At 58.6% G+C, this 22547-nt stretch overlaps 1 protein-coding gene across 2 annotated transcripts; it reads left to right on the forward strand.

Annotated features, from left to right (window-relative positions):
* Positions 1-1597: 1597 nt before the first annotated feature.
* Positions 1598-22139, forward strand: KRT80 (keratin 80). Of its 2 annotated transcripts, none has more exons than XM_032421071.1 (9): positions 1598-1897; positions 7870-8078; positions 12403-12463; positions 12728-12823; positions 19769-19933; positions 20380-20505; positions 21127-21347; positions 21825-21880; positions 22015-22139. In XM_032421071.1, the coding sequence occupies exons 1-9, from the start codon at positions 1598-1600 to the stop codon at positions 22137-22139; spliced, it is 1359 nt and encodes a 452-aa protein (XP_032276962.1). The 2 variants fall into 2 exon arrangements, with proteins under 2 accessions (XP_032276962.1, XP_032276963.1); XM_032421072.1 differs by lacking the exon at positions 22015-22139 and adding an exon at positions 21980-22014.
* The last annotated feature ends 408 nt before the right edge of the window (positions 22140-22547 follow it).

The following is a 22547-nucleotide window of genomic DNA, read 5'->3' on the forward strand; positions in this document are numbered from 1 at the left end:
GACACAGACACCATCACAGTGACCCGGTCACTCAGAAGTACCTGATGCCGGGGACTCAGGCTCAGGATAGAGTCACGGTCTCGGGACAGCTTGCTGTGCCCTGGGGAGCCAGAAGTACCCACTCTGTGGGAAAGAGGGCTGGCCTGGGAGGCGGGAGGCCTGGACTGGGCCACGTGATTGGGGCAGTGGCTCCCCATCTCCAGCCTGTCTCTTCCTCCAGTCCCAGAGGGGCCGAGAGCTCTTCCACCCCTGACCACCTGAGTCTCTCCCTGCTGTGGCCCCACCACCCCAGAGTGGCATGCCAGGCCCAGGGAGGGCACACAGGGCCAGCTGGCCAGGGCAAGAGTATCCAGGGACATCAGGCCAGGGAGGAAGGAAGAGCAGGCCCCAGAGAGCGAGTGACCACGGAAGTGAGAGAGAGGGGCCTCCGGAACCGAGGGAAGGTGGGATGGAGGGGACACTGTGGGCTCACTGAACCTTCTGCCGCCCCACCTGAAGCTCTGTGGGAACCACGTGGCATCTTTTCTATAGATCCTTCATTCTTAAGATGAAACAGGGGAAAGAGAAGGGAGGACAGAGGAAAGGAGGGAAAGGGGTGGATGGGGGTCAGGGACCCTTTCCCATAGCCCTTGAGGAAGAGCTGCATGCAAGCCCCGCCATCCCCCCACAGGCAGGCCCCGGGTCTGAGCCACCATTCACCAAGGGCTTCGTGTCCCGCCCTCCACTAAGTTCTGTGCATACACTGCCTCCCATGGCGGGGGTTGGGGGGCGCCTTTCCATCCCTGACATGGAAGTCAGCTAACCTGCCTGAGGTCACCCCAGCAGCGAGCAGCCAGGCTGAGTCTGGAGCCCGAGTCTCACCTGTCCAAAGCCAAGGGCTCTTGGTCTTGGCCATCTATTTCCTCTCCAGCCTCTGAGACAGTGGGATGTGCTAGTAGGTGCTCAATAAACCCGAGGTCAAAGGAAGGAAGGGGGGGGAGACAGGAAGAGAAGATAAGCCAGGGAGACTCTTAGGCAGCTAGAAGATAAATAAAAAGGTGTTGTTTCCTAGTGCCAGATGGCACGCCGCCCAGGACGGCTGCCCTGCACTCTGGGAGCGCACAGCCTGCGCTTGCCTCATCTTTTCCAGAAGTATGTGAGCCCAGATACGTCAGCCTTCAGGTATGCAGTGAGGTCTGCAGAGAGAGGTGCTCTCTGCACGCCTCTCTCTCCTTCCTCCTGGGGTCTGCCCTTGCTCTGCCACCACCGCACCCCCACCCAGCCCGCTAGCCAGCCCAGCCTCGCCGCCCCCCTCCCTGGAGCCAGACCCAGCTCGATAGGGGGGCCTGTGAACAGCCCCCTCAAGCAGGCAAGTCTCAGGCCCCAGGGAGGAGATGTGTGCGTGGTGCCGGGGGAGGGGCAGGAGCATCGCATCATCTAACAGGTTGGTCGGGCTGGGAGGCGTCCCGCCCTCCTGGAGCTAATGAGCACTGTAGGACAGGTGTTTGCTCCTCAGTCCCCAGCCTGCCCTGCCTGCGACCAGAGCCAGCTGTCTGCCACCCCGCAAAGGCTCACTCACACCCCCGTGCCCTCCCGCGTCCCGGGCCCGGGGGCCGCGATGGCCTGCCGCTCCTGCGTCGTTGGCTTCAGCAGCCTTAGCAGCTGTGAGGTGACCCCTGCGGGCGGCCCCCGGCCTGGGACCTCGGGATGGGGCAGCTGCGGGAACCCCGGGCCGGGCTTCAGCTCCCGCAGCTTCACAGGCTGCGAGGCACCTGGTACCATCCCCAAGGTAACCGTGAACCCCAGCCTGCTGGTGCCCCTGGACCTCAAAGTGGACCCAGCCATCCAGCAGCAGAAGAACCAGGAGAAGGAGGAGATGAAGGTCCTCAATGATAAATTTGCCTCCCTGATTGGCAAGGTGAGCTGAAGTAGGGGGGTGGCGCCTGAAGTAGGACGCCTGCTGGCAGAAGGGTTTGATAACTGAAAACTAAGGACCTTCAGACCTGCGCAGGCGGCTGAGCTCTGTATTTCTGGAGCATCATGCCACACCCCTGACCCCAGCCAATGAGGAGCCGGCAGGCTAGCTCTGAACAGAGAGCTGGTGAGAGAAGTCTCTGAGCCATCCTGGCACTGGGGGAGAAAGAGGCCCCGGGATGGCTCTGAGGGATGTCTGGGTAATAATGTGCTTCGTGGCTTGGGGTCACTGTCCCCCTAGGCTGACACTAGGGAGGAGCTCCAAGTGTGGCCAGGAGGATACCCCCTCGTAGGAATGGCTGATGGAGACATGGTTTGCCGTCCGACTCCAAGGCAGGCGGACAGAGGAGATGAGCTCCCAAGGGTCCGCCCTCCTTTCCAGGCCTTGGCCCTGCTCAGCTTCCGGAGGTCAGAAGTGCCAGCAGGGCCAAAGGGGCACCTGGAGCCTCCAGAAGGAGGCTTTGGATTAGGGATGCCGCAGTAGCATGTCAGGAGATAGGAATGTAGAGAATCGGTGTTGCGAGTCAGAAGCAGACAGGCAGCCAGGCCTCCCCGGCACCCACATGAGAGAGGGAGTGAGTCCCCAGCACCCAGACTTCCTAGACCCCACTGCCGTGGCCGGCATGCTGGTGCGAGGCACTCCTGCCCACCTCCACCCCAGGGCATTGGCTTCAAGAGCTCTGAGAAAGTCCTGCCCACCTCCCGAGCCCACTCTTCATTCACCTCCTCCAAGAGACCTCTCCAGATCGGCCCTCCCAGCTCTGCCCCCCTGCCCTGCCCAGAAACAAGGATCATAATACTAACAGCTGCATTAATTGCTAACTACATGCCAGGCACCGTACTGGATGCTCTACATATTTACCTCAGTTTCCCTCAACAACCTTATGAAAGAAGTCCTTTTATGCCCATTTAACAGATGAGGAAAACTCAACTTCTCCCTCCTACTCAGTACACCAGAGCCCAATCCTTCTGCCCTCACCCTGGTCCTTGTCTGCACTTGTCCCCCTGCCTTGGTGTTCCCCTGCATGTTGCTAGGGTCCCCCGTAAGGCGGGCATCCATAGAGAGGGGCAGAGGGAAGAAGGTAACACGTATGGAGCATCTGCTTGTGCCCAGCTCTCTGCGGGAACTTCACAAATGAGTGTCATTGGCTTACACGGCCACACTCCCCAGTGGCTATTTCCCCTACTGTAGAGATGAGGAGACAGCATCCCAGAGGTTAAGTGCCTTGCCCAAGGTCACACTACCACCAGGCATACAGTCTGGACTTGAACTCAGGTCTGTGGGTTTGTTTTCCCCTCCCCCCAACTCATGTGCCCAGACCAGCGTTCCTGCACCCGCACCCGGGGTGTGACCAGGGTCGGGGCTTGAGGAGGGGAAATGACAGCTGGAGAAGGACAACCATCCACTGAGGTGGCGCGTTCCCTCCCCCGGCCCCGGGCCTGGCCGGCCGTGCAGAGCCCTGCACTGCTGGGCTGTGTGCCCTAGGAAAACAGCCTGCTGCCCTGGGAGGCAGGTCCCTGCAGAGCCACCTCCTCTCGAAACCGCTTTAATCCCTTAAAAGGAATGCTTCGTGAGCTATGTAATTTGGCTCGGATGGGCGGCTTTTCTCTCTGAACGCCAGGGCTGATATCACCCTGTGCCTTGGCCTTGGGGACAGGAAAAATATGTAGGCACAGGGAGGGGGCCCAAGGGGCTGGGGTCCGGTGCCCGGGGGCCAGGGCGACACCCTCTGAGGTCTTTAGCAGAAGTGGAGCCTCCCAACCCTAGAGCCTTGGCCTTGAGACAGATGCTCTTCAGGGTAGGACGCTGGAGCCATGGGAGCCTGCCTCTTGGGGACCCTGATCGCTGGGGCCAAAAAGCCCCAGCTGATCCACCAACCCTACAGAGAAGGTCGTTAGCTCAGTCTGTTAACTTATGTCCTCCCCGTCTCCTTGTAAAGGCCTCAAGGGCCCGAGGGAAAAACCCCATTCCTGGAATTGAATCCGGGTTCTACCTCTGACCAGCTGTTTAATCTCAGGCAAATTATTTGACCTCTCTGCTTCTCAGTATGCATCCGTGTAATGGGCTGGTCAGGATCAAATGGGATAATTTTTGAAAAGCATTTAAAAAGCACTTACCATGTGCCAGATGGGTTCTGTTTGTTAAATAAAAAATATCATAAATGGGCCCAGCCCAGGGAGCTCTTGAACCTAGGTGGCCCCTTGCAGGCAGGAGCCTGAGAAGAGCCTGAGAAGAGGGTGGGAGAGCTTCGTGGGTAGCAGTGGTACACGGGGCCGGGGCCGGAAAGAACTGTATGGGTCCAGGGGCAAGAAGCCATAACCAGCACAGGCCTGGGGGTCTCTAGGCAAAGGGAAGAAACAGACAGGGGCCCTTCAACTCCTCGTCCCCTCTGGGCCCTCTGAGGCACCAAGAGAAATCAGAGCGCACTGAGGAGGAGAAGGAGGAAGTGAAGGAGGAAGAGGAGGATGGGGGTGTTGATCCCCAGGAGTCAGCCGAGGGTCCCTGGAGCCATGTTGGGTCTTCCCTCTGCAGGCTGTGTTTCCTTGAGCAAGCCACTTACCCTCTCTGAGCTTCAGATTCCGCCTCCCTGCTCTGCTCCTGCTCTGTAAACAGCCCTGAGCTCATGCCAGAGGCAGGGTGGGTAGGGGCACAGCCCTGAGAGGAGGGGGAGAGAGTAGCAGCAGTAGGAGGGGAGGTTGAGGCAGGCCGGGAGAAGGCTGCGGTGCCATCCCACAGAGGCACGTGCAGACCGTAGACGGGATGGAGATGGGACAAGAGAAAGGACCGCCAGCAGCCCACCTGAGGAGGCTGTGGAAAGGGGACCTAAGAGGGGCGGTGAAAGGCCCGGGGACAGAGGGATGGGCACAATGTCTTCCCGTGGGCCTGTGCGGCCTCTGGAAGTCACCGGAACCACCACGCAGCGGGCACCTGCTGGCGGGAGGGTCTGATAACCGACAACCACCCCCCATGCCCCTGGGGTCACTGCCGGCGTCTGAGGCCTCCCTCCCCGGGGAGCCCCCAGCCAGGAGCTCCAGCCGCCTGGGGCTGCTCGGTTCCCAATACAGAAAGCACATCTCTCCCCACCCCGGGCTGGGCCTGCTTTTCAGCTGGGCGGTGGGGCTGGGTCACAGTGAGTTCTGTGTTTGTGGGCTTCAGTTTCCTCCCCTATAAAACGGGAGGCAGGTAGACCAGGGGTTTGCTCTCTGAGGCCCCTCCTAGAGTGCTGCCTATGATCTCAGGGCAGGGGGTCAGTCAGAACGGGGAGGAAGGGCACTAAGAGGTGAGTGATCAGCAGCCTTGATAGGTTAGAGCGATGAACTGCTTCCCCAGCCCTCCCCGGGCCTTTGTTCCAGAGAGGGAGGAGCCTTGTGCTGGGAAGGTCCTGGATGGGGGTGACTTTCCATCCCCACCCACTGAGACAACAAGAAACTACCCCCCCCCCCACACACACACACACACACAGCAGCAGGGAAAGGGCTGCCCCATGTCTCACAACCAAAAGTGCTCTCTGGCTGGACTGGTTGGCCAAACGCACACCATCCCCCAGCGGCTGGTACTGAAGCATAGGAAACTGAGGTGAGACTAAGGGAAGGACTTCCTGGCGTAAAGGGTGTTTTGTTGCTTATGGGTGGAGGAGGGAGCCTCACATCTCCCCTCTCACCTCACCCTCAATGTAAACACAGGGCCCTGGCTTGTCAAATCGGAAGGAAGGTGGAGTGAGCAAGGATCCTCCCCACCAGACATCCCTCTCACACACGCCGGTAGGACAGAAACCCTCTTGACTGCCATCCCTACGGAACCTGTTTGGCTGTGACAACAGCAGACTGTAGGCTTAGGGTGGCTGTGAGCTGAACGTCCCAGCACAAATGGGAGCTAAGCAGGGCGATGACAAGCCCACAAGGCCATGGCCCAGGGTTCCTGGTGGCGTTGTCTACTGAGAACGTCAAAGGGGACTTCTCAAGGATGGGAGGGTGTCACGGGAAAACCCAAGAATGTGGGCAGGACAGGAGGAAAGAGGAGGGCCCACCTGGCCCCCAAATTCAAAAGAAATGGGGAGTCCATGAAGGTCCAGAGTGGACAGCGGCCATCAGGTGGGCCTGCCTGAGAAGCTTGGCCACCAAGTCCCTTGACCGCCGTGGGCCCTCACCTCGCCCTCTGTAGATGAAGAGTACAAACCAGTGACCCGAAAGGCTCCTGCTTATGATTCTGGCTCTTTCAGCCGTGATCGCGGGAGCTAGAGCCATCAGCGGGCAGGGGGCAGCCAGCAGCCTGGGGAACCCCCCGGGGCTGGTTGTCACAGCACCCTCGTGACCACAGCCTGACCAGGAGCCAGGCCCCAGCCGTCTCTCGCAGCTGCCCCTGACGTGGGCACCAAGTGGTAGGGATCCCAAGAAGATAGCAGGTGGCTCCCCATCTGACGGGGAGGGTGGGAGGTCCGGACAAGTGAGGAGCAGATAAACTGAGGACCTCAGAAGGAAGGGAGGAGGGGCCTTCTTCTGAGCTGCGATCCTTTTTCTTTTACTTTTCTTTTTTTTTTTTTAAGTTTATTTATTTCAGTAATCTCTACCTACGCTCAATGTAGGGCTCAAACCCACCCACAATCCCAAGGTCAAGAGTCACATGTTTCCCCCCCACCCTCCCCCAATGAGCCAGCAGGGTGCCCTTGAGCTCCGATTCTTGGAGGCTTCCTGCAGGAGGGGAGCTGGGAGCGCAAACGGGGAGGGACGGGGATGGTAGAAAGGACAGTCAGAGGAAGGCTGGAGCCTGGAGAGAACAGGCAGCCTGGGCAGAGGCAGGGGGCCCCCCAGGCTGCCCTGGGCTGGACTGGGTGGAGGGCAGGAGAGGATTCAAGAGGGATCCTGACAGCGTGCAGTGGTTGGGCCGGGAGCCGTGGGAGGCCCTGCAGCAGTGTGAGCGGGGCAGAGGGAAGGAGGCAGTTTGAGAGAAGCAGCTGTGCCCAGAGCCCTCCCCGTTGTCACCCTCAAGGCAACGCCGGCCGGCCCCAACTAGAGGCAGACGTCAGTCCAGGAAGGGCAGGTGGGTCCCAGGGCCGCGGTGACTCCAGCCACAGACAGGAGCCCCATGTTGTGGGGGTTAAAAGAGTCTAAACCCCCACTGCCTTGGATTCCACACCTGGCTCTGCCACTTGCTAATTTTGTGACCTTGGGCCAGTTATTTGGCCTCTCTGTAAAGTGCGGCGGACGACTACACCTAGCCCATCAGGACGTGGGGACTAATGAGGCGAAGATGTCCAGCATCTAGAACGAGGCCTGGCTCACAGCAGGGAACACATAAACACTTGCTAGTATTACTGTTCCGGAGCACGGCCCCAGCTTCCTCTCCCAGACAGCCCTGAGAGGCGGCCAGGGCAGGCCGTGTCAGCCCCGACTTCTAGCTGGGGAAACTGAGGCCTGGAGAGGCTACAAGTCCAGGGTTGTCTGGAGCATTAACAATGAAGTCCTCGCCAGGCCCTGCACTGCTGAGCTTCCACGGCAAGATGAGACTAGGCTTGTCAGGTTGGGGGGGTGGGGGGGGACGGCAGACAGGCCTCTGACACCCTGTGTTTCCTGGGATCTCCCACCCAAGCCCCAGGCGGGCATGGAGGGCCTGTCACCTCATGGGCCCACTCAGCCCCTTCCCTCCTCTCTCGGGCCCCGCTCCTCCCCGAAGAAACCTTGGCTAATTGGCTCCACCCCTTTCTGATTCCCTCCTTATCTTGCCATCTTCTGTGTGAACCATCCGCAATTGGAGATGTGATCCGGCTGCGCCCAGTGAGGCCCCGGGGGGTGAGCGCAGAACAGATGAGCCGCCACTGCCCGGGGAGGCCCCCATGCGGGCCCGCTGGCTGTCCGGGGGCCTCCGCGCCCGACCTGTCCGCGCCAGGCCCTCTCACCGCCGCTCCCCTGCTCTCCCAGGTGCAGGCCCTGGAGCAGCGCAACCAGCTGCTGGAGACCCGCTGGCGCTTCCTGCAAGGCCAGGACTCCGGCACCTTCGACCTCGGGCACCTCTATGAGCAGTACCAGGGCCGGCTGCAGGAGGAGCTGCTCAAAGTGAGCCAGGAGCGGGGACGGCTGGAGGCCAACCTGCTGCAGGTGCTCCAGAAGGTCGAGGAGTTCCGAATCAGGTAGGGTGCGCCCCACTGGGGCTGTGGGCAGGGGCCGAGGGTGGGAACCAACCTGCACCCGGATGCAAGGCCCCGGGCACCCAAGCCAGAAAGCGAGAAGACATCCTTAAAGAACATCTCTTGACTACAGACGTGCTTACTGGGGACCTACTATGTGCCAGCCAGTATTCTAAATATGGGGAGGAGATGGCTGTGAACCCACAGCAACCCTCCCAAATAGTGCCCCTGGCAACCAAGTCAGTCTCAGGTTGACAGACAGCTAAGCCCTGTGCTTGCCGGCCCTGGGCACCATTGCAGTCCCTGTGCCCTGTGCCCTCCTCCCGTGCCCATAAACACACTTGCTCCCGCCCACACATCCCACTGGCAATGGGAGATTGTCACCAGCTAGAACAACAGATGTTTGGAAATTTGATCTCGAGTGGGCTGGAAAGGGAAGGCAGGGGGCAGAACGGGGGGCGGGGGGTCTGTTGGAATAAAGAAGCAATCCCCTGTAGGTAATGCATGCCTGACCTCAGTGGTCGCCTTGGGATCTAGAGAGATGAAAAACCACAGCCCCAGCCTGTGAGGTGCCCATAGACTGGAAGGGGTTCACTCCTGGCCTCCACTCCTCACTAGCTCTGTGACCTCGGGCAAGCGGCTCAACAACCAAACCTCAGTATCCCCCTGTGCGGAGTGGGAGTGATGGTGCTGAGCCATCCTGAGGCTGCCATGAGGAGGAAGTGGGGAGCTCAGCATGGCACCCGGCCACCATAAACGGCAACTCTTCTACCCCGTAGAAGGCTAACAGTAGTCCCTGTTAGCTTGCTAACACAGGCTTGCTGAACTGAACTGGGCAGTGAGGAGAGGCAGACCAGGTGCTTGGGTCCCTCAGAGGACAGGTGACATCTCTGACCAGACAGCAGGAAGGGCTTCAAGGACATGGAAGCTGAGACAGAGCAGAGAGGCTGTGTCCCTGCACTCCTTCCTCTGGTCTGGTGTCCTTTTGAGGAGGCCCTCGGCCTGGGTGAGGGAGGGTGGGATGTACCTGAACCCCTCCCCTCCCTTCCTCCAGCGCTTGGCCCAGCCCCAAGCTCTGCCAACCCAAGGTGAGGCCTGCAGTCTTGGGAGCAGCCAAGGGACTGGGGCAGCCCGTCAGGAGTCCAGTTCTGCGCTGTGGCTCAGCTTGCCCACCACCTCTCCTTATGACCTCCCCTGCTCAGGCCATAGTCAGAGATGGTCACGTGGCAAGTTCTCCCCACTCTGGGGGCTTCAATATCCTCATCTGTGGATCTATCTGGAACTTTCTGGCCAACAAGCATGATCTGCAGCCCTGGCCTGGGCTCCTCCTCATGGCTGGGCCCCTCCATGGCCGAGGGGCCCTCTCCCCCAGCCCGCCTTACCAGTTCCTAACAGAAACCCATGGGGAACCTCACTGCCCGTTCCGAGCTGCCTAGCTTCAACATCTGACCATGATGAGGGGAATCGTGTTGGCACACCAGAATCCAAGAGTTGTTTCACTGATGTCTGGCAGCTCTTTGGCTCTCAAAAAACCAGAGAATGGCTGGATGGGGGCCTGGGATCATCCTTTCATGGGGAAGGAAACACAGGCCCAGAGAGGGCAGGGAGTTGTCCTCAGTCACACAGCCATGTGCGCTAAGCCCATCCGTAACCCCAGCCAGCCGCGGGAGGAGGCTGCTCCTATGAGCCCAGCCAGATCACATCCATGGAAGCACTTTGTAACTGGAAGTTCTGTGCAAACACTACTTGTTGTTTTAATCTGCTTCAGCCTCCTCCGTTGGCCTGTTGCCTGGTTTCCATCTGTGCCTGAGCTTGCTGTTTTGGCTCAGAGCCTCTCTTCCCCTCTCTGGGTAGGAAACCCACCAGGCTTGGGGGAGGTGAGGTTGGAGGGCTTCTAGATCCACAGGCCACAGCCAGGGAAGCTGCAGCCTGGCTGTGTAGAGCCGGGGGGGCCCCAGGAGCCGGGAGACGCCAGGCCAAGCCCTGACAGGGAGGGGTGTGCCCTGCCTGTACAAGGCTGATGAGATCAGCTTCACTCCTAGAAATAAACAAGTGGGGGGGGGGGGGGGGGGGGGGGTGTAACAAGCTGAAAAGGGCTGAGAATGGGTTTGGGAACTGGTGGCTGGCAGACTGGCAGGGGATTGGGAGTGGAGTGGGGGAGATAGCATTTACCTAAGTCTCTATAATGACAGAGACTTCCAAAAGCTTTGATGTAGCCAGGACCCCAAGGATCAGCTAGCTAACCCTTGTATTTATTAAGAATGAAGCAGAGGCCCCACAAGGGGAAATCATTTGCCCAAGGCCACGTAGCAAGTGACTAGGGGGTGCCATATACTGTTGTGCAGGAGGTTCACTGCACAAGAGCTTCTGGTTGAGGGGATGAACTAGGGCTGAAATCCAGTGGAGTTGGTGAAATGGGAGGAGGGAAGGCTATACAAAAGGATTGGAAGGACAGTGAGGGGTAAGGAGGAGGTTTGACACCTCAGAGAACCCCGACCGGACAGCTCTCTCCAAGGTCCTGCCCCCAAGCAGGCAGAACTCTGCTATCCAGATGGGAGGGGAGAAGGGGAGAGCCTTGACCACTGGGCTTACACAGGGAGGGCCAGCCAATGAGGGGCTTCTCAGCTTGGGGCTCTCTAGACCCCCACCCCCAGGGCAGGGAAGTCCTCAGAGGCCACCAAATTCCCAGTGGGAAGTCTGGGATGGAAGTGCAGAGAACCATCCGCTCTCTCTGCCATGAGGCTTCCCATGGTTTGTCTCCAGAAAGGCTAGAGGCCAAGGCAGAGGGAATGAGGGCCAGAGCCTGATGTTAGATAGAGCAGAGCTCAGGTAATAATAATAGCTTTAGCAGGTGCCATGCACTGTTGTAAACACTCCGTGTATTAACTTATATAACCCTCGTGACATCACTATTGTCATGACTGAGGCACGCACAAGCAGCTTAGCCAAGGTCCCACAGCTAGTTAGCAAGGAGCCAGGACCTAAACCCAAGTAGTGGGGCTCTGGAGCCCACTTGCACAGAAAAGGGAGCAAGAAAAGCTTCCTGGGCATATTTTTGGCTCTGGTAGGCCCCAGACTGCAGACCAGTCCCCCTGGCCCACCCTCCACACCACGCCCGCGACCCACATCCTGAGAGCCCCTTGCAGACTCTGGGAAGCCAAAGCAGCAGCCGGGAGTCCGTGCGCTAAGCACACTGAGTCTCAGAGACCCAGTGCCCGGCGGGCTCTTAGCTGGGGCCTGCTCCCCTCAGCTTCTCAGGTAAAGCCTGGTGGAAAGCAAGGCCTGAGTGGTGGCAGGCCCAGCCAGCTGACGTGGGCGAAGGGTGACGCTGCCCCTGCCATGAGGTCAGGGAGCTGGGTGGGCAGGCGACTGTAATTAGAGCCGCCAGTGATTCAGGCATTCCCTGGAAGCCACAGAATCCCCACATCCACGGAGGCAGGCAGGGCTGAGGGCAAGAAGTCTGCGCTGGTAGACACCCACCCCGGGGAGGGCCAAGACAGAGGTTTGATTAGAGCAAGGGGTGAAGGTCAGAAACCCAGAGATGCCGTCTCTCGTCCAACAGTGTCCTTGTTCCAAACACAAGGTGGAGTAGAGAAAGGAGGAGGCAAAGCTAAGAGAGGGAACCCACCTTTGTGGAGTATCAACTATGCACCTCTGTCACTGTACCAGGGGTGGGCTTGGTCCGACCCCTGCACGTGCACACACACACCCCTAACAGACGGGCGAGCCAAGGAAAGAGGGGTGCAGTTACCTGCCCAAGAACACACTGTAGGTCTATCTGACTGCAAGGTCCACACTCTCGCCTTGGGAGGGAACATGATGGAATGGTGTCCTACCAGCTAGCAATGCAGAGGGGAGGCGGGGAGGTAGGAGAGGATGGACCGTGGGCAGACAGCTCGGAGCAGACTCGACCAAAGGCACAGCTTGTAGGAAATGGAGATTCTTGGGGGAGGAGATAAGGAAAAGATGAGAGAACAAAGTTAGGGAGACAGGGCTGTGCAATCAGGAGAGGCTTCCAGGAGGAAGTGGATATGAGGAAGAGCCAGGAAGGGGACAGATGAGCCCTGGAAGAGAACTGGCTGATCATCCAGGAGTGAGAGAATGGTGTCATGGGCTTAGAAGGGATGTGTCATAGGTGAGGGGCTGCATCCACCCGAGGCAAAGGCCACTTTTTTTCTAATTGGCATAAGGCACCAAATGGGACAGCAGAGGCCCTGAGCCCCACTCCAGAGGGTTAATCATACCCCAAGCTCCTGCCACCTGCAGCTGAGCAGCCTCTCTCTCTCTTTCTCTCTCTGCCGCTGCCTCGCTCCCTCCCCCCTCCCAGGTATGAGGAGGAGATCTCCAAGCGCACAGACATGGAGTTCACCTTCGTCCAGCTGAAGAAGGTAGCCTGCCCAGCCTGCCCCAGGGGCTCCGTCCTCATGGACCCTCTGCCCTCGTTCCCTCAGGCTCCCCAAGCAAAGCCCTCAGAGGCTTGAGTCCCGGGACCACAGACAGACATGGGTACCTGTCCTCACCCTGCTGCTTCTCCCAGGCACTGAGCCAGGGCTCCCTTGGGAGTCACCCCCATCTCCCTCAGGAAGATGAGCACCCCACTCCCGCCCTGAGATGCCCCCTCCCCTGGCACTCACCACTGCTCCCACCCCCAGGACCTGGATGCAGAGTGTCTTCGTCGGACCGAACTGGAAACCAAGTTAAAAGGCTTGCAGAGCTTCGTGGAGCTGATGAAAAACATCTATGAGCAGGTGAGAAAATGAGACCAGTGTCCCACAGAACCAAGAGCTGACTCGTCCCCAGGTAAGGGATGCAAGGGAGGGAAGGGTGTCCAGTGAGGCGTGGAACCTTCGGCAGTCATTACAGACATAACACAGACATAACAATCTCCCAACCCCTTCTCGCGCTGCGGTCAATAACCCAACACGTCCCCTCATCCCTCCATTCATGGAGCACTGGCAAGTTCCCAAGAGGCCTCGCGCTCAAGGAGGACCTGTTTCTTTGAGTGTGCTGGGGTGCGGAGGGCATGTCGGGGGCCGGTGCATCCAGGCAAGGGTTGGGAAGTGGCCTGAGAGACAGGGAACCAGGGGGCCTTGAACAGCTGTTCTTATTGAACTCATCTCTCCCCATACCCGCAGCCTAAATGGCAGGCACCCACAGGCCTAGCTCGGACGGACATGCCCTTGGCCCTCCCCTGTTTGGCAGAGGAGACCTGTGGTCAGATTCTTGAGTTCCCAGACAATGCTAGCTTCTGCCGGAACAAAAAGGACCCAGTAAATGCAGAGGAGCCTCCGGATCCCTTTCTGATTGTGTCCCTAAGTCCTTGCCTGAGCCTAGGGGGACCATGACCCCACAAGGCCTAGCCCACGGCCAGGTCAGTCCACAGATGGGCCCTGCTGCTGACTGCGGACGCTCCCCTCCCCTCCACTCTGCCCCCGGGCACCACATCCCCTGTTTCGGGAGTCAGGAGCTAGAGGGGCCATGCTGCAGGTGACCTAGAAGCAGGCCGAGCCACTGTGGGGACGGCAGGACTTGGCAGTCTGTGTGCCGCAAACTACTGGTGCCAAACTATGGCCGTGCGGCCAAGATCAGAGCAGGGATCAAAGTCATCACTGCCATCAAAAAGTTCTGCTAAAATGGGGGCACCTGGGTGGCTTGGTCGGTTAAGGTTAAGCATCTGACTCTTGGTTTTGGCTCAGGTCATGATCTCAAGGTCGTAGGATCGAGCCCCTTCTCCGCTCCGCGCTCAGCAGGGAGCCTCTTGAGATTCTCTCCCTCCTTCTTACTCTGCCCCTCCCTCTGCTCTCTCTCTCTCTCTCTCTCAAATAAATCTTTAAAAAAAATAAAAATGAAATGAAGAGTTCTGCTAAAGTGGCCCTAGGGGTTGCTGACCACAGCTTGGCGGTCTCGTCCTGTGGAGAGGGAGATTGGGCCTCGTAGCCGCATATGGGCCACACTGCTCTCCAGTAGGCTCGGCCCCCGGCGGGGGCTTCCATGGGCCTGAGACCTGTTTGTGGCCATGGGAGGCGGCCTGGCGGAGAGAACAGCGCAACCCTGGGGAGCAGCAGGAAGGTAGCCTTTCCAGGCGGACCAGGACCTCCACCGCCCTAAGAAGCTTCCCGCCCCCGGCTGAGCCCTCTGGGGCTGCGCAGGGCACCCAGCCCACTGACCGGCCTGAGAAGTGGGCTAGGAGTTCCTCTGCCCACACTCCCTATGGAGCCAGGCAGACAGCAGCAGGGCCAATGTTTCAGAATCCGCACTGGGCTCTGGCTCCCAGCCAGGATAGCGGCCCAGCCGGCGTGGAGACTTAACTGGAGGTAGTCCAGGCATGGCCAGCCATAGGCCTGGGCATTGCCAGAGTCACCCCCACAAAACTTCGTGGCCCCTGCTCCATCTGGATTTAGCAGCCCTTGGACCCCAATCCTGGCTCTATCTTCTTTTCTGTTTCTACGACTTTGGGCTAGTTATTTCTCCTCTCTTTGCCTCAGTCTCCTCATCTGTAAAATGGGGAGAGTCATAATACCAGGCTCATTGGGTTCTGCTGATGACTAAATCCGTTCATCCGGGTAACAAATGTTTATTGCTCCCCTGCTGGGTGCCTGGCACCAATATAGCAGTGAGTGTGATGGGCAAAGTCCATGTTCTCGGGGGCTGCCACTGAGCTAAAAGGGGAGACAGGTAATAAGCAAGTCAACAAACATCTCAGCAAGATCATTTGGGAGGGTGAAAAGGGCCGGGCTGCGCAGAACCCGATGATGTGGTAGTGCTGGAGGGGAGGGGAAGTCAAGGTCAGGGGGCATCTCAGAGGAGGTACAAGAGAGGGAAGGCCCAGCCTGGGGAGGGCCAGCCCAGTGGAGAGCTGAGAGGGCTTCGGGCAGAAGGAGGGGCAAGCATCAAGGGCAGGAGTGAGTCTGGTGACGAAGGGGGGAAGGAAGAGCTCTGGCCGGGGTCAGCTCACAGAGGGCCCTGGGCCCCGAGTCGGGGTTTGGATCTTATTCTAAGTGTGATGGGCGGCTCCTGGGGGTACCGGGGGGGCAGGTGGTACAGACAGGGTAAAGGTATGGCAGTGCTGCGGAGAAACGGGACCGCTGCGGACGTGGGGTTGTTCGGTGCATGGCACAGGGGTGATTACTCTGGGGGCAGCGAGGTGCCAAGTTGGTGTCGGGTCATAAGGTTTGCGTCTCTCTTCAGGCAGCGCTGCAGGCTGAGAAGGCAGCCCTGACCCTATGCTAAAAAGAGTCCCCACACCAGTGGGTCTCTACGCTGGCACTAAGAGAAATACAAAGTGAGCCACACATGTAATTGTTTTTTCTAGTTGCCACATTTTAAAAAAAGAAACAGAAAAAATTCACTTTAATAATACAATTTACTCAGCCCAATATATCCAAATGTGATTAGTCAGCAGGTAATCAATACCAAAAAAAAAATTTTTTTAAGATTTTATTTATTTATTTGAGAGAGAGGACAAGCGGAGGGGAGAGGGAGAAGCAGACTCCTTGCTGAGCAGGGAGTCCGATGCGGGGCTCGATCCCAGGACCCTGGGATCATGACCTGAGCCGAAGGCAGATGCTTAACCGACTTAGCCACCCAGGCGCCCAGTACAAAAAATTAATAGGCTGTCTTACAATCTTTTTCTCATGCCAAGTCTTCAAAATAGGTGCATTTTACACCTACAGCTCATCTCAATTCAGACTTGCCACCTTTCAAGTGCCCACAGCCTCATACGGTTCGTGGCTACCACATGGGACCAAGCAGGGCTCAGCAAAAGAAGGTGGCAGCCATGGCTACCTCAGGTGAAGGAAAAACAGGGCAGGACGTGAGTAGCCTCAGGAGGGCTGGACATTCTAGTTTCGACTCTGGAGCAGATACCAGGTCAGAAAAGCACGGCTGTGGAGGCCCACCTTGGCATTTCAGAAAACAGCCCTTTCCTCTTGCACACACACACACACACACACACACACTCACACGCATCACATGGCCAGGATAAATTCTCAGAAGCCAATGGCCATGGGCTGCTCAGGGCCTCACGGATACACCGCAGCTTCCTGGGTAACCCCTCTGCCCCCCACCTCCAGAGACACAAACCGGTGAGAGGACCCAAGAGCTCACACTTCCCCTCAGCTTCCAAGGTACACGCCAGCTCCCAGGTGCTTTTGGGGCCTGGCTGCATCCAGCCAGAATGCCACCTGCCCCACCCATCAGCTCCCATTCCAGGGAGATTAGCTGTGCGATCTCCCGACAACCCCCTGCAGCCGGGCGCACCTCCCAGAATGCCCTTCCCTGCAGAGCGAGCCTGGTGTGTCTAAGCTGCTTTGGCGCCCGCCTTCGTACTGCCAGGGAGGCTGCTCGGCCCCTGGACCCTTCACCCCAGCTTCATCACCTGTTACAATAGTGTCCTTAGCTACTATCTCCTGAGGACCTACTCTACCCCAGGCGCTGTGTGAACGGCTTTCCAGGTGTAATCTCATTTACTCCTCACGGCAACCCTATAAAGGTAGGGGTCCTGATTAGGGGAGCACAAACTTTAGAGCAGCTTGGATTTGGATCCTGGCTCAGTCATTATGTGAACCCTAGCACGTTCTTCTCTCTATATATATCTCAGTTTCCCCATCTGGAAAATGGGGAAAATGATAGAGCCTAGCTCACTGGCCTGTCGTGAGGATCTATTTTGTTAATATATCCTAAAGCAGTGAGAACAGTATCTGGTACATGGTAAGTATTAATAAATGTTAGCTGGTTTCAATTTGATAATCATACCCATTTTACAGATGAGAAAACAGAGGCTCTGAGAGGTTTAAAACCTGGCCAGGGTTACACAGCTACTAAGAAGGGGTAGTATTCAGCTCCTGGTGCCATTAAGCACTACATTTTACCGAGCAGCTCTAAATTACGCCTCAGGGTCACTGCTTCCCCTGAGCCAGAGACCACAAAGAGGGTGGTCCCACCCGCGGCTGTCTCCTCAGGCTCAGGCTCCAAAGAGAAGATTTAAACTTCACCTTGGCTCAATCCTTGCCAACCTGGAGGGCCTGTCCCGTAGTAGCTGAACACAAGCCGGCATTGTTATACCCTCTGCAGCCCAGCGGGGGCCGGCGTGCCTGAACAGGCCTACGGATGTTCTAAACCCTCCGTTTCCTACTCCTGTTTACCAAGCTCACGCTGACCCTGCCTCCTTCCAGAAAGGATCCGAGGCTGCTCCATCAGCTCTGTTTTGCCAATCCCTTCTCCCTGCTAGGAGAAGCCCTGCTCCAGTGCATTCTGACAATGCCCTGGCCTTTTCCTGGCCCATAACAAATGCCACCTCAGGCCTGGGCTAAAGGGCTTTCTCTGGAACTCTCTATGCCCACTGACCCCCCCCCCCCCCCCCCCGCATAACATGTTGACCAAGGAAGCCTCAAAGCTGCATTCCTCAAACTGTCCACAGCCAAGGCCTGCCTGGGATCCTGGTTCCATGTGGGAAATGCCAGTCTGTAAGCATGACCCGGGCAGCAGAGGTGGGACATGAGTCTGTAGGTACCATCGACCTTATTCTGCCAAGGGGCCAGGCCTTCCCCTGCTTTTGCCCAGAGATGTTTGCTAAGTTCTTTTGAAGATCAACCAAAATCCTTCATCTGGAGTCCTTAAGGGGCAGTTGGCCACTAGGCTCAGGGTCCTGTCAGCTCCGGGATGGAAACAGGTTGCCCCCAGCAGGCTTCCTTTTGCAGGAGCCGATCCTTGTCACCAGGGATGCGGGTGGGCAGGGTCAGGCAGCTCGCAGACAGGGGAGGGGCGGCCTTCCTCAGCAGGCCTCCGCAGCCGCCCCTGGGGCTCTAGCTGACCCAGGCCACCCCGCAGGGCACAAGCTGTGGGTCAGAGCACCAGCCTCACTGCTGCAGACTCCAGAGGCTCAACCAACCGCAGCCACTCTGCGCATAAAGCCGGACCGAGGGTCGGGAGGGGGCCCAAAGGTAGCACCCAAGGTCAGAATGCGGTCATGAGACAAAAACTGAACGTGGATGTGAGCAGGCCTCAGCCCCAGCTGCCAGGTCTCAGGACATGCCCGGGGCAGAAGAGCGGGTTCCACACCAGCAGACGGTGCAGCCAGTAAGGTCCAGCCTGTGGGCGCTGCTACGAGCAACCCAGTGTTTTCAGTACGAAAAATAGCAAAGAAGAGAGAGAAGGAGAGAGAGAGAGAGAGAGGTGGAGGCACAGCTATAGGATAAGAGAGACTTAGAGACATATGGACCGATTGCGAGATCGGGATCTGCTTTGGATCCTGATTCAAACAAACAGAAGAAGAACACACACATATATGGTATATATAAATACACACACATATATGAAGCAATCAGAAAAATGGGAACACTGGCCAAAACTTGCTGACTGAAGTACTTAAGTAAGGGTCAGGGTGAACTGTGAATACCAGTAGGAGTAATTGTGTGCCCCACACCCTCCCTCCCCCAGGTGAGCCCCACCCCTGCCTCCCGGGGTGCCTGGCCCCCTCCCTGCCACCTGACTCACTCTGCCAGTACAATGCTGGCCACAGCCCCTCGCTCCTCCTTCCCGCACCAGCCCGGCCCAGGCCTGGGTGGTTCGGCACCTCCAGGGGCAGCGGCCCAGGGCCTGAAAGGTGACACCTGCAGCCCCTTAGGAACACCCTTGTCCCCACCTGCCTCTCTACACACCCCTGAGCGTTCAGGCCCAAAAGCTGGGGCTAGGAAGACAGACCCAGTTTCCGGCTCCTGTCTCTGCCCCTCTAGGGGAGCTTGACGGGAGCAGCAAGGGCTCTGGGGGCCTGCTCTGCGCCCACAGCTGTCTCCCTAACCCCTCCGTGCCGCCGCATCTTTCCTCTCTGTAACCTGGGGCTAGAGGTCATGCGGGCCTGGCGAGGACAGCGGATAGCGGGAAAGCACTTAGCTCGGAGCCTGGCCTGTAATGAGTCCCCCGGGGAAATGAGAAGTTTACCACTTCCAGGGCTCTCTGAGGATGCGGGCTGGCATTTTCTAAGCAGAGAGATGGACAGAGAGGAGGAGGAAAGAGGGATCCTAAAGGATGGGGAGAAGATGAAAATATTGAGGCCAAATTGCGTTGTTGCAGGCGAGCTGGTCAGCCAGATGGGGAGGGGCAACGAGCCTCCAGGGTGACCCTGAACTCACCTTGGCCTCTGCCCCTGGCAGGGGAGCAGGGGGTACAGCCCCACTCCTGCCCCTCATCACTCATGGGCTCCCATTCCAATATGCAAACTGAGCTGCTCGCTTCCAGATGCGGGGGACCCAGAGAGGCCGTGGCTCCCCAGGCCCTCAGGGAGCTCCCATCCAGAGGGCGAGGCCAAGCTGCACACCACTGAACCATAATGGAGCAGAGGGGCCAGACCTCCTGGGCCTTTGCCACACCAGCCAGGAGGAAAGTGTCCCACCCTGGGAGAGGTGGGGACACTGAAGAGAAATCAATAGGCTTGTAGTGAGCCTCTGGAAGCAGGAGTCCCTCGCTGCCCTGTCCCCTCCACCCAGAGAGGGAGGCCAAGCTGCGGATGAGCAGGAGTGGCCAACTGCTTCCCAGGAGTCGGAGCTGAGGGCGCATGGCAGGGAGGCCTTATCATTGGGTCATCTCTCTGGGACACAGAGAGGGCCACTCCCCCTGGGGATGCAGGGACCGTGGCTGGCTGAGGGTCTGGTGCCCCCCACCCACCAGCCCTGAGCCCCCACTCTGTGCCTGGCCAGGAGCTGAAGGACCTGGCAGCCCAAGTGAAGGACGTGTCGGTGACCGTGGGCATGGACAGCCGCTGCCACATCGACCTGAGCGGCATCGTGGAGGAGGTGAAGGTCCAGTATGACGCCATCGCGGCTCGCAGCCTGGAGGAAGCCGAGGCCTACTCCCGGAGACAGGTTCGGGGCTCACGGAGCGGGGCTGACCAAGGGGGCAGGAGGCCGCCAGCCCAGGAGGCGCCGCCCCAGGGAAGGCGGAAGTCACCTTCAGCTCTGAGCGCTGAGAGTCTGTGAGAGGGCAGTGGGGAGCATGGGGCGACGGAGAATGTGAGAGCCCAGCACTGCGGGGGCCGAGGGGCCATGCGGTGGGGGAAAGGCCAGGGTCTGCGCCCTCCAGGAGCTCACAGCGGTGCCACCACCAAGTAACACCAGGCCAGGGGTGGGCCCAGCCAGAGCTGGGCGTGGTGGGTGTCGGAGGGCGAGGCTGGCCTGCGAGTGTAGGGCTGCAGAGGAAGAGGAGGGGCTGGGAGGTGAGAGAAAAAAGGAGCAGCAAGGGGCGAGGGGCAAGGGTGCTGGGAGGGACCCAGTGAACTGCCCCTCACTGTCACGTCCTGCATGCCCTCCAGCTGGAGGAGCGGGCTGCCTGCTCAGCCGACTTTGGGAACAGCCTCCGGAGCAGCCGCAGTGAGATCGCTGACCTCAACGTGCGCATCCAGAAGCTTCGATCCCAGATCCTCTCCGTCAAGAGTCATGTGAGTATCTGGAGGACCCACCTGGGGGTGAGGCAAGGAGGAGTGCAAGGGCACACTCTTTCTCTCTCTCTCTCTCTCTCTCTCTCACACACACACACACACACACACACTGAGTACATGCAAGACCCTGGGCAGGTCACTTACCAGCTCTGTGCCTCAGTTTCCTCTCCTGTCCTCCTAAGATGGCTGTGAGGACCGCGTGAGTGTCGCAGGTGAAGGTGGTCTGTAAACTGGCCAGGGCTGTGGGAACGATACAGAGCCCCACCACCACAAACCCCCAGAGCCCACCTCTTCCCTCCCAGGCCTCGGGCCAACAGTACTAAGAAGGGGCTGGAAGCCTAAGCCCAGCTTCCAGCCAGCACTTTAGAGGAGGCGCCGCCCTGTCAGGACAGCTGGGACAGGCTCCTCTGGGTGCTGTGCATCTTCCCTCCTTCATGGCCTCTGGCAGGGGTCTCCTAAGGTCTAACTGAACTCCCTCCTGCTGCAAGGCGACCCCCTGCCGCACCCAAGAACACTGTTGCTCAGCCCTCCCTGCCCTGCGCACCCCCACAGAGGGCAGAGGCCGGCTCCTGGCCCACTCTCTCCTTCCCCCCAGTGCTCATGAACCCCTTCCCTCTGCAGTGCCTGAAGCTGGAGGAGAATATCAAGGCGGCAGAGGAGCAGGGGGAGCTGGCCTTCCAGGACGCCAAAGCCAAGCTGGCCCAGCTGGAGGCCGCCCTGCACCAGGCCAAGCAGGACATGGCCCGGCAGCTGCGCGAGTATCAGGAGCTCATGAACACCAAGCTGGCCCTGGACATCGAGATCGCCACCTACCGCAAGCTGGTGGAGGGCGAGGAGAGCCGGTGAGGGCTGGGGCCAGCGGGGTGGGGCCGCAGGAAGGCAGGACCAGAGGGCCAGCCCCACACAAAGCCAGCCTCCGCCTCCAGCAGGATACTGTGAGCCAGGAAGACCTGGAATCGTGTCCGGCCTCAGCCACTTACAAACTGGGACCTTGGCCCATTCATTAAATCCTCAGTTTTCCTATCTGGAAAATGGGCTGATCATGACACAGACTATGGTGGGGAGGACTGATACTATTCTGCACACAAATATCTGTCACAATTGAGCGCTCCGTAAATGTTAGCCGTTTGTGCAGGGGAGAAGAAACAGAGGCCCAGAGAGGACAACGTGGCTAGCCAAAGTCACACAGCAGGGCAGCCTGGGGCTGGGAATAACAACCAAGAATTGCCCTCCACCTGCCATTCCGCAGGGCCCCCAGGCCTAGCGGGGGCTTGAGCCACAGGCCCCCTTCAAATGCCCCCATTTCCGTCCTCCCCCAGAATGGACTTGCCTTCAGCCGCCATGGTCAGCGTGGTGAAGTCCACATCCAGAACCGGTGAGTCTACTCCCCTAGGAACCCATGGCGGGGAAGGGGACATGGTGCGGGGAATCATGACCCTAAAGGCATCATTTTAAGTGGCCCCCCAACCTCCAGCCCCTTCCCTGCCCCACCCCTTATGTTCCCTGTAGCTGCCTCCAAGTCTAGCCTTTTGAGAGCCCCCTCCCGGAAAAAGAAGAACAGAAAAGGCCCTGTGATCAAAATCACCGAAATGTCTGAGAAGTTCCTGTCGCAGGAGTCAGAGGTCTCAGAGTAATGCAGCTGGAGCCCAGGAGCCTAGGTCGCCCCCCTGGAGCTGGAGGGACTTCAGCTAGACTCACGCAAGCAGCTTGGGACCTCTGGGTTGGGCGGGGAGGCAAACCTGATCCTGAACTGAAAGGGGGAGGGTTCAAAACCGGGACAGCTTTTCTGTGGGTGGCTGGGGGTGGTACAAGGCTGTCACCAGCTACTAAGAATCATGCCACTCCATCTCAATATCTCAGTCCTACCCTTCTAACCTTCTTGCCAGAGGTCCGACTGGGTAAACTGGAACTGGGGGTCACTTTTCTCTCCACCTCCTTTCTCTTCTGAGGCTCCTCCCCAAACAGAGGGCTTCCACCAAGGAACCTTTTTTGACCCTTTTCGCCCAACCCTTGCCCTAAACTCACTTACCAAGCCTTACCTT

This window comes from Phoca vitulina, unplaced genomic scaffold, assembly GCF_004348235.1.
Source record: "Phoca vitulina isolate PV1807 unplaced genomic scaffold, GSC_HSeal_1.0 scaffold23, whole genome shotgun sequence".
In the NCBI taxonomy this organism is placed as follows: Eukaryota; Metazoa; Chordata; class Mammalia; order Carnivora; family Phocidae; genus Phoca; species Phoca vitulina.

What these genes read in the sequence shown, in the direction of transcription:
- KRT80 (XM_032421071.1), top strand. Translation starts at nt 1,598, where the DNA reads ATGGCCTGCCGCTCCTGCGTCGTTGGCTTCAGCAGCCTTAGCAGCTGT. An exon ending in AGGCCTACTCCCGGAGACAG is followed by an intron (nt 19,934 to 20,379) that starts GTTCGGGGCTCA and finishes CATGCCCTCCAG; the next exon opens with CTGGAGGAGCGGGCTGCCTG. An exon ending in GAAGTCCACATCCAGAACCG is followed by an intron (nt 21,881 to 22,014) that starts GTGAGTCTACTC and finishes TGTTCCCTGTAG; the next exon opens with CTGCCTCCAAGTCTAGCCTT.